General features: G+C 37.7%; 1 protein-coding gene across 5 annotated transcripts in view; it reads left to right on the top strand.

Annotated features, from left to right (window-relative positions):
* The first annotated feature begins 2,645 nt into the window (after positions 1–2,645).
* Positions 2,646–11,069, top strand: part of LOC113058741 (high affinity cationic amino acid transporter 1-like) — a 48,524-nt gene continuing 40,100 nt past the window's right edge. Inside the window, exons 1-2 of one of the 5 annotated variants that reach the window (XM_026226923.1) lie at positions 2,646–2,900; positions 10,451–10,890. In XM_026226923.1, coding sequence (XP_026082708.1) covers positions 10,521–10,890 — 370 coding nt within the window. In that variant the 5' untranslated portion in view covers positions 2,646–2,900; positions 10,451–10,520. Of the gene's footprint in view, positions 2,901–3,867; positions 4,018–9,160; positions 9,406–10,450; positions 10,891–11,069 lie in introns of those variants that run through there. The other 4 variants (XM_026226919.1, XM_026226920.1, XM_026226921.1 and 1 more) reach the window with 4 other exon arrangements.

The following is an 11,069-nucleotide window of genomic DNA, read 5'->3' as shown; positions in this document are numbered from 1 at the left end:
GAGTTTGGTGACCCCTCACATAGAGGGTTCTGCTTCCTGCCAGTGGAAACATGAGCCGTTTCTGAAAGATTGCCACTCTTAGCCAAGCACCGGCTCCAGCTCCGGCACGCAGCATCAGTGGATAAACGGTACTCGAGGGCCAGACTTGAGAACCCCAGCCATATACTGTAGTGTAGTCCAAGTTAAACAACCAATTTCCATGCACAATTTAATTTTTGTTTATCTGTCTCAACAGGTAAATGTAGACTACTTTCAACAAAAGGTTCAACATATTAGAAATCCTTGACGTTTATCTTACCTGTTGAGAAGAAACTCCACTAGTTTGTTGTATCAATTGAAACCCAAACATTACAACAAACAAAATCTGAATGTCTTTTTCCACACTGGTTCAGGAGTAGCTGCAGCCCGGAGCAATGGGCATGCCGAAAGGTGAATCAGTACACCAGAAACTACTCTTAATCCAGCTCTAACCCTTCCCCCACACCCTGACTGACAGCTTTGTTGACCAATCATGAAGAACTTTTTCTACCTTTTGCCACACCCATTGCTCCAGCCTGCAGTAATCCCTACTTGGTGAAGGTAAACAGCAGCCACGCCCCAAATTCTCCCTGCATGGGAATGTGTTGAAAAATATTAAATCCAACATTGTGCAACTCCTTTGTGCAAATTGTTACCAAAAAGAATACTGTAGTGCAAGCTTTTAGATTACCAAGCTGATATACAATGTAATATCCATCCAGTGTGTTATCAAAAGGTGTGATCAATGCACCGAGTATCAGAGGGCAAGATCATTTAATTTAAATTACATTAAAATGAATACTGACACTTTTAAAATGACAAAAAGATTACAAAAAGGTTTCTGACCTGAAACTGGTTCAGTATTCCACAACTTTCAATGTTTTAAATTCTATTCAGGAGCTGTACATTTAAAACAGTGCTAAGTGTGTGCTTGAATGAAACGGACCTGGCCCAATATGCACATTTGCATTCTTTGCACTTGACCACTTGTTTACTTACAGTGCTCTCTTTTACCTTCAATATCCACGACTGAGGTGACTTGAGCAAGACACCTAGAACCCCAATTGCTCTGCAGAAAATATGGCAGGCCACGGCTCCAGGTGTGTGCTAAATAACACCGCACTTGGTGTTGTTAAATCCAGAGCAAACATTCTAAAGAAGTTAGCTTACACATCACATTCATAATGACAGTCACTTGTTGTCACATATCAATGTAGCTTGAATGAAAATGCATTGAAAAATCCCCGCTATTTTACTCTGTGTAGCCCAGTTCTGTTTTAAGATGTTATGTTTTTTGAAAGAATTCACTAGGATCTTTCTCAGAACAGACTTCTGGAAAAGTCCTTAGTTGTTTGCAACAAAGGAACCCTGTGTTATTGGTGAGTCAGCCAACAGATGTTTCTGAGTTTGGATAAGGTGCATGTTTTGAGGAACCTTTTTCCATCGTCAGACTCAAACTATCAAAGGTTTCATTGAAGAAATCAGCTAGAATGAGGAAGCAGCAGTATAATATATACATACAGCTCGACTTGCTTTAATCAATATATTCTCTGTGAATAGGGATATTTTGTTGCCAGTTTACTTCATGCCTTCATTCTGAAAACTACTGCATTTGCACTAAAACAGTTTTAAAGCGTTTATGTCCTTCACAAAGATGCGTGCTTACAATAACAAAATACACATGCATCTAAAGGTTAGTTCACAAAATTTTGGTGAAATTTCACAGGCAAAACCGGTCCATTGTATGTTGTCAATAGTGTAGTGGTGTAAACACAGAGCTTAATTCACTTAAAAGCATGCAAGTTTTTGTTGGACAATGCATCAAATTAACACGGCCAACTTGAACCCGTTGTCATATCTGAGTGGGAAATTTTTTATAAATCTATATAAACAGTTTTTCTTGCTCGCCAATACTGTACAGTATTTGTTTCTGTATGGGGTTTTTCATATAGTGCATCTGTATGACACAAGCTTTATAACTTGTTTATAACTTATCCCTGTAAAGTCTGGCATATGAAATTACAGTAATTACAATAATTTGTTTTATTTTATTTTTTTTTTATTTTTTTTGCATGTTCTCTTTTTGAGTATTATATTTTATGCATCAGGCTTTCATGGCTCAATTAGTATGTTTTAAGAAAACATTGAGCTAACATAAAAAAAAAAAAAAACTTACATTTTTATTATGAATGGATAATCAAATTTATCTCAGCTTCAGTCTACTAAATGTTCACCAGGCCTATTGCTAATAACATCATTTTTATTCTAGTTACTATATATATATATATATATAGGCTATGGTGATGATTTTACAGTAAAACACAGGAACCACGACCTGGGGGAAGTACAATAAAAGGAGTTTATTTGCTAATAAAGCGTGAACTTTCAATCAGACGACAGAAGGCATGAGGTAGATTGTGTAAAACATGTTTTCTCAGCAAAGTTTGGATCATGATGATAATTTAGAGAGACCTTAGAGAATTGCGTAGGCTATGACAGGGTTATTAACAGTTTAAGCTGCATGAGCAGAAACGAGTGAACAGATGGACAAGAAAAGGTAGCTCCAGATTGAATATCAATAAATGTACCTATGCAAATAAGGAACTCTTTACAGTGCACGCGGGTTCGTCGTCTCGCGCGTTTTGGGTGTTGGCACACGCGGAAGGATGTTTCTTTGAGACGACCCGCCAATATTACCTTATGGGTGGGATTTCCTCAGGGTTTAAGAACACCCTTCTCGATTTAAGGCTTAGTATTTTATTGTAAAGTACTCTGGTATGGATAGAAGGTGAAGTACCAGCTGTCCAGCGGGTTTTTTCTATATTTCTCGTCGTGCTCGAAGCTGTCAGTTCTGAGGACGCATGTTGGAGACTCTTTACTAGGTAAGATTGAGGCACGTGCATTTAAACTATTTAATATTATGCATTAATGTTCATCTACGTTAACTTTATGACACTTCGAAAGATTTCTTGTTAGCCTTCTTCCTGCCCCATCTCATGTCTGCGACGCACATGGTGTGACCTGCTCTCCATAAGGGCTGATGCAACGCTTCCCTTTGAGAGATGACGAGATGTCGTATGAATTCATTTAGAAGTTTATCTGTCTGCCGTATTATTGTTGCGGGAATCAATTTGCGTTGGTTAAACAAACCTGTTGTAATTATTAATGTTCCCCCCCCCCCCCCAGAATTATGAGGAATTAGGAATAGTTAGCACGTCCTTGTATTAGTAGCGCGCTGTAATTCATTATACAGTAGCCGGATGCAAGTGGAATTGAAGGGCCAAGCCTTAAACATAACACAAGGAACGCATGACCACAAACATAACTTGTGGCAATTAGTTCTCACTTTTGCCTTTTTCTGTGGTTTTAAACTGGTTGGTTCAGTTTTTGTATTTGCACATTGCATTCGGATCGGTGAACAAAGCATTTTTGAAGTGATTCTTATGATTCAAAGGAGCCGATTCGCGTTAACCCTTTCTCGAAACCTCAACATTATAAACTGTTTGAGAAATTTTGAAGAAACAAACCCATATATATATATATATATATATATATATATATATATATATATATATATATATATATATGTATATGTATATATATATATATATATATATATATATATATATATATATATATATATATGTGCATGCTGATTTATATCCCTTAATAAACTGCGTATCTAGTGTATGCAACTAAATGTTTATGTTGCTGCAGAGAAGTCATATACAATGGGCACTTGGAACTCGTTTGATTTGATGTTTCACGCGAATCGTTTCGCCCCCAAACCGTCTGAACAAATCGATTCACTAAACGAATCGACGTTAGTGAACGAATGGGGCGTGACTCCGCTTTGTTATGACTTTAAAAAATGCGGGAATTTTTTTTTTTGCTACTTTGTATATCTGCAAATTCGTCGTGATTCTGCAACCATTGCCGTTCTGAAGAAGGAGCTGTCCATTCATTTGAATCGTGCAGATGCGAAGAAAACGAACTGTGGTAACGTTAAACGATTGTTTACGTTTTGTTTCATAACATAAAATGAAAATGAAGATGGATAAGTTCACTCAGCCTAACCTGATTTTACCAAGTGAGACATGTTCCTGGGACAACATCGTTGTTGACCCTGGAACAACATTGTGATTAACCAATCAGATTTGAAGAACCAGTTTATAGATTTTGTGAAGTTTATGCTTAAAATCAGTGTTTGGTGCTTGTACATCAGAGTCATTCATCTATCATTTCCTCTGATTTTAGGGATTACTCATGGTTAAGGTTAGGTTTAGGTGTAATCATATAGATGAGCTGATCTGATCACACCACCAGTATTCACATGTAATACTTATATTCACGTAAAATAATTTACCATACCATAGAACAACATTATATCAGATTCCCATGCAAACGACAGCGTGACATTAGCACTGCCTTTAATGTTTATTGTAACGTTAGGGAAGAGCTGTGGGGTTCAGAATATATGTATATATATATATATATATATATATATATATATATATATATATATATATATATATATATATAATCCACAGTAATTTTACACTTGTCTAGTACAAATATGTCGCTTTGTTCCATAATTACAGTGTATGCTTTTTACTTTATTTACCCTAAAAAAAATGGAAGTGAAATGTGACAACATGCCCCGGTAGGTGGGGTAAATTGTAACATGACCACATGACAGCTTAAAATGTTATCTGATCGAATGAAAAAAAATATGCAAGACAAGCTTAACTATTTTGTTAATAAAATAAAATAAATATTTTTTTCCAAATAAAATAATGGAGTTTTTTATATATATATATATATATATATATATATATATATATATATATATATATATATATATATATATATATATATATAATAATCTGATTTTAGAGTTTGACAATGAACACATTGTAATCAATGCTTCGGACGGCCCACATAAACGAGGAAAGAATGCTTTTCTCGGACGGTTTTTGCTTAAAATACGCGTTCGGCAATCGGCCAGTTTTTGGTCTTTTTTCGGCCGATTTTTTCCGGAAGTGCGCCCGCGTGCACATACTTGTAATCATTTGCTGTCATTTGTGTGCAAGTATTTTTTTTTTAAACATTTTAGTGTAATGATTCACATCTAAAAAAATTTTACTTGAGACAATAGTTATTTATTTTTCATTGGCTCAAGTAAAAAAATTTTGATGTGAATCAGTACCCTATATTTTTTTTTTTAATTGGATGAATGAAACACTTTGCATCTTTGTTTCATTCGCACCAACATTAATTGTTTTTAACATTTTGGAATAATGTATATAGCATACTTTTATTTAGTCTCACTGGTAAAGACCTTTATTTTATTTTTTTTTTTTTTACCAAATTTAAAAACTAAAACAAATACTGAATGCTGATTAAAAAACCTCTTATTGAACGTGTGTTGATTGTGTTGTTTGGACTGTAGAACTATGCAGTCGTTGCCTTTAATTTCACATGGTTACAGTTAATCTTTTCATTTAAGGCCAGTTCTATGTAGTTTCAACCCAATTCAAAAACAAAAGCTAAGTGTTTTTGAAAAGCTATTTTGGCCTAGTAAATACCAAATAAACATCTTGTTTATGCACACTTTCCTTCTTTCTTGTTAGTTGCTTAAATATAAATAACAAAAATCGGAAATCGGAAGCAACCAGTTTGCTTGTAAAAAAAAATCGGTATCGGAATCGGCCATGAAACATCATGATCGTGCATCCCTGCATTGTATAGTAGTTGTGCTAGATGTACATCCACATGCCTCAGATTCCTCAGTGCAACTTTGATCTAATTAGATGTTAACATTTGTCTCAACAAAAAGTCTGAGTCAGTTGACCTGGGCATCATGACCTGACTGAAGAGGTGTGTGTTTGAGCGAACACAATGTGACCAACTGATGTGTTCAGATGCCTCAGGTTTCTGCCAGTGCTCTGTGATTGGTGGAAAATGGGGCAAGGCCCTCTCCCAGCCCATTGACTGGATTAACATTTAACGGAAGTACGAGTTTCCGTGCGTGTGTTGCTATGGTTTAAATTAGATATGGATGTGCTTATTTATTAGTCTTCAAGGCTGTGAGTGGCAGATGTTCCAGTATTCCTTGCGTAATCATGTGTTGCCACACAGCAGTGTTAGGCTGTATAATACGCATGCTGTGTTCCATTATAAACAGCCCCCAGAACATAAATGGTAACGTCGACAGGCATCCACTGAGAAGAGCTTCCTAGTAAGTGGTTGTTTTGCTTAGTTTAGTGGTTCTCAACCAGGGTCCCAGGGCCTCAGGAAACTTTCAAAGGGGCCTCAAGATGACTTTAGTTCAAAATAAGACAAAACGACCACTGGTCATGTTGTTCCAAAATCATATGAATTGCTTTCAGTGGAACACAAAAGGTATTTTGTGGAACTTGCATACCATTAATTCTGTCCCCAGCAAACACTGAAGATTCTGGGTTTCATGAGACAACGCTTCCCTGCCAAACACAGAATATTCAGTGTTCTTGCTATTATACGCTCGGGGCACTATTACGCATCTCCTGAATGAGTCTAGAATGTGACGATCAAAAACACATGCAAGGAAAATGCAGAAACAAGCGATCTCATCTGTCTGAATATGCAAATGAAAAACAATGTGAAATTCAACAACAACCAGCATTGACATTAAAACTGGTGGAGCGGCACTTAATATACAGAGTCGTAGTTCGCTGACAAGCTACGCAATATTAAAGAGCACCTAATATGGCATTTAAAATGTTCCAAATTAGGGCTGCACGATGTGTTGTTTAAGCATCGATATCGCGATGTACAAATCCACGATAGTCACATCGCAGGATGTGCGAAGTAGGCTGTCGTAGTTGATCTGTTATTCATTTACTGTATGGGCCAAAGAGCGCGCACGCGCGGCAAGCGACACACTAGATGCGTGGCGCAAGCGTCTCAGCTGCGTGGCGTGTCCGTTTTTAATTCGGCTCCCATGTTAACAGGTTAGAGCTTGCAGACTGCCTGCATGAGACGCGCGTCGGCGCGGAAAACACGTGCATGCTAGAAAGAAATAGACCCGACACCTATTTATATTGCACCTGTCACCGGCCTGAGAGAGAGAGCGCGCGCGCGCAAAGCCCCGGCTGCACTCTCAATGTCTTCAAACAACACGAGCGATGTCTTGCTCTCTCTCCCTCGCGCATATTAATCAATTGACACGATGGTGTCGATGTTTAAATCATTTAAAATGAGAATGTAAGTTTGCTCACCCCATTTTTGTTTGTAAGAATATTTTTTTATTTCATGTCGCAATATATATCGCAGAAAAATAAAATATCGCAATGTAAATTTTTCCCAATATCGTGCAGCCCTATTCCAAATATTGTTTTAGAAGTCCCCAACAACAGTTTTGCATGCATGCAATGACAAAAAAGACTTTAGTTTTCTTATAATATGTATTTATTTTTACCTGTTTTGACAGCGATTCTCAAATGATTCGTTTAGTGATTCACTTTTCAAAACCCCGCCTTTACGTGACGTAAGCGAGTACAGTTCATATTGTAAAAGCACAATCAGTCTTTGTTTTCGTTAACTCGATGCATAAACATAACGTTTTTACACCCCCCCCCCCCCCCCCCCCCCCAAAAAAAGCTGTAACATTACATTACTACGAGGTATGCCTCTATTCTTAAAGAAAACTCCGAAAACAACAACAAACAATTCACATATCTCAATACAATTGCCATTGAAGACCTAGAAGCTAAACGGTGCTTACACAACAAACCAAACAATCATTAAGCATGCTACATAAAACATAAAAGCAAAAATTATTAATAACACTTACAGGTTGTGATACGGAGGAGGAAGCTGATGCAAATACACTTGGAACTGAACCTTCCTTCATTATCAGCCGGTAAAGCAATCGTCTTCAAAATGGCGTGAACAAAGCACAAGGCTCGGACTATACTTCTGTGGTACAGTTGTATATATGAATTGTAGCCACTTAGTCTTCAAATGCTCATCCTTGGGCGGATGAAAAAAGTTTTCTTTTGAGTCGCACTTCAGAACACAGCGTCTCGTCGCCATGATGTTTTCTAGTTTTCACTGGCGTCTTGGAGCGCAATAAGTGGGCGTATCGTATTCAAATAACTTGACAAGTTGACGTCATCTAGTCAGAGAAAAAGCTTCGGTCTTCTAACGATTCATAAAAATGACTAAGAGTCGACTCTTACTTTTGAAAGACAATAACTTTATATACGGTGCACTGTCATATTTCAAACTTTGCAGGATGTTTTTGTTCACTTAGATCTATGTTACACACTACATGAAAGGTCAATTTCAAAATTCCATGATAGGTGCTCTTTAAGTTTATAATCGCAGTAATCGCATGCGATTAGTCGTACAGAACCTAGTGAAAATCATAAAAAATACTGGCGGTGTTTTTCCAAAAACGCTGGTGGGGAAAGAGTTAAAAGTGAGTGGGGCCTTCACGCTTCAAACATGACAGAAAAGTATAAAATCTGGCTACCAAAGTGCAAAATCAATAGCGTTTGGTGTCAAAACTTCAATTTTCTGATGTTCTAGGTTTCAACATATATAATTGATTGACATATTTTGAAAGTAACCCCCCAGCCCCCAAGAAAAAAAAATCTGTTCACAAAACAAAAATCTAGAGTTCCTCTGTTAAACTTCGTCAGTGATTGTGATAGAAATAATTGAATTAGTATATTTCAATGCTTTTACAAGCAATGGCAAAAGCATTGCCGTTTTTTTCTTCCCATCTAATTGTTAATCCATTTAGGAGTTTCAGACTTATTGGAACTTGAAGCCATGGCCATCATGAACTGCTATTGTATGGCAGAGAGCAGCATGAACATTCTTCTAAACATCATCTTTGTGTATGCCATAGTGAAGTCATGTGGGTTTGAAGCGACATGAGTAAATCATTTGCACAGTGTTCTATCAAAGCATATATATGAAATATCATTTAAGGGCTGAGATCTCTAGAACAACTTTGTTATCTAGCCCGAAGCGTCAGAGGTGCTTCGTGAGGGAAGACAGAGACAGACAGAAACCAGAATCTGATGGAGTGAGTCACTGTAGGACGTCTGTGACCACGGCAGCTGCTGGTCATCACTTGACCTCACCGTGTGCTATTTGTGGCCCGAGCTTCGAATGAGTTAGTTGCCACAAAGGCATTTGACTCGTGCTACAGGCAAACACACGTTAATACAAACTAAGAGAGAAAAGGCATCATCAAAGGTTTTACTTTACAAATCTTCGTTGTGTTTGACACCTGGACGAGGAGCTGAAGCAAATCCAGAGCTCAGGGGAAAAGAATAGCCGGACTTCATCTGTATTTTGAAGATTTCCTCGCTTTGATATTTTGAGTTGGTAAGAAAGAGATCTGAAAGTTCAGACTTCGCAGCCTCTGTGGATTTAATGTCCTGCTGTTTGTTTTTTTGTTGAGTTTCCCATGAAACCCGTTATTGGTTTTTCTCACTAAATGATGCAATGGAACTAAATGATGTTATGTGTTTAAGGGTTTCTCAGTGGCCTTCTGGGAGACTCAATATGGGTATTTCAAACTAATTTAGGCTATCTTCTGATGTCTTCCCTTTGTGTAATCAAACACCAATGGAATATTGTGAAGTAGTTTTCTCTTTTAGCTGTGATGTATTACCAGTAGCAAGAATGTAATAGAGGTCAAGAACATGCTAATGTCATTATTTCACCTTAAAAAATAAATAAATTGTTTTTATGACCCAAATATCAAAGCTTTTCATCTCCCATGTTAGAAGCTGATGAAATAAGGCTGTAAACTGTAAAAGGGAATGGTACCTATAAGCGCACATTCATCTGTTTATTTGTGTACAGTATATTTATAACACGTGCATCTTGATGTCTCTAAATATGATCAGTAAGTGACGTTAGCTTTGCACTTGTGTTTATTAAAAGATCCTACTGTAAGGTCCAGTCTGCTCTTGGCTTACAGCTATTCCAGTAAGGAAGAGGAAGAGAAATCACGCTGGTTGTGGTGGTAGTACCAGGCTCAAATATCATCACTCTTGAGACTCTCCCAGCTTATGTCAGGGTCGCGCTTCTTGCATCATTTAATAACCTTAGAATACAGAGGTTCGAAAATACTTTTCGTAGTTTGATTGAATGTTTTTCTAAATATACATGTGCTGGGTAAATTGCTTACAGATTGTAGTCCATTTTGTGAGTACACATTTAATGACATGACAGAAATTGTAGTAAGAGTTATAAGATACGTCTATCAGATCTATAGATTCCTACATTCACTTGTAGCATAATAAATAGCCTATACTTTTTATCTTCTATTTCAATTATTATTATTTTTTTTTTTATTTTTTTTTTTGACAAAGTAGTAGATTTATCAGAATAGTTATCAATCTCTCTCTCTTTTCTTTTCCAGGTCATTGGCCCTACAGTGAAGAGTGTGTGTGTGTGTGTCTCTGTGTGTGTGATTGCTTAAAGAAATCAACATGGCCCTTACCAACCTAAAAGACTTTGGAAAGCAGCTTCTGCGAGTGAAGATAGTCGACTGCAGCACAGAGGAGTCTCGTCTTTCCCGATGCCTCAACACCTTTGACCTGGTGGCCCTGGGAGTGGGCAGCACATTGGGCGCCGGCGTCTATGTTCTGGCTGGGGCCGTGGCGCGGGAAAACTCTGGTCCGGCTATCGTCCTATCCTTTCTGATTGCAGCATTAGCCTCAGTCATGGCCGGACTGTGTTACGCTGAGTTCGGAGCGCGTGTTCCCAGGACGGGCTCTGCGTATCTGTACAGCTACGTGACGGTGGGCGAGCTGTGGGCCTTCATCACTGGCTGGAACCTCATCCTGTCTTATATCATAGGTGAGAATGCTTCAAGTGGGCCAGGATTTCTTTATAACTTAGCCCGACCAGACAAGCAACATGATTAATACATCAATAACAAACAATAACTTGGGCAGCACTGAAACTTTGGCTCAAATTATTCTGATTTGATTACTTTTAGTTTAAACGGTGGCTGATGACCAAAAAAATTTATAAAC

This window comes from Carassius auratus, chromosome 40, assembly GCF_003368295.1.
Source record: "Carassius auratus strain Wakin chromosome 40, ASM336829v1, whole genome shotgun sequence".
Taxonomy (NCBI): Eukaryota; Metazoa; Chordata; class Actinopteri; order Cypriniformes; family Cyprinidae; genus Carassius; species Carassius auratus.
This window is presented reverse-complemented; position numbering and strand designations above follow the sequence as displayed.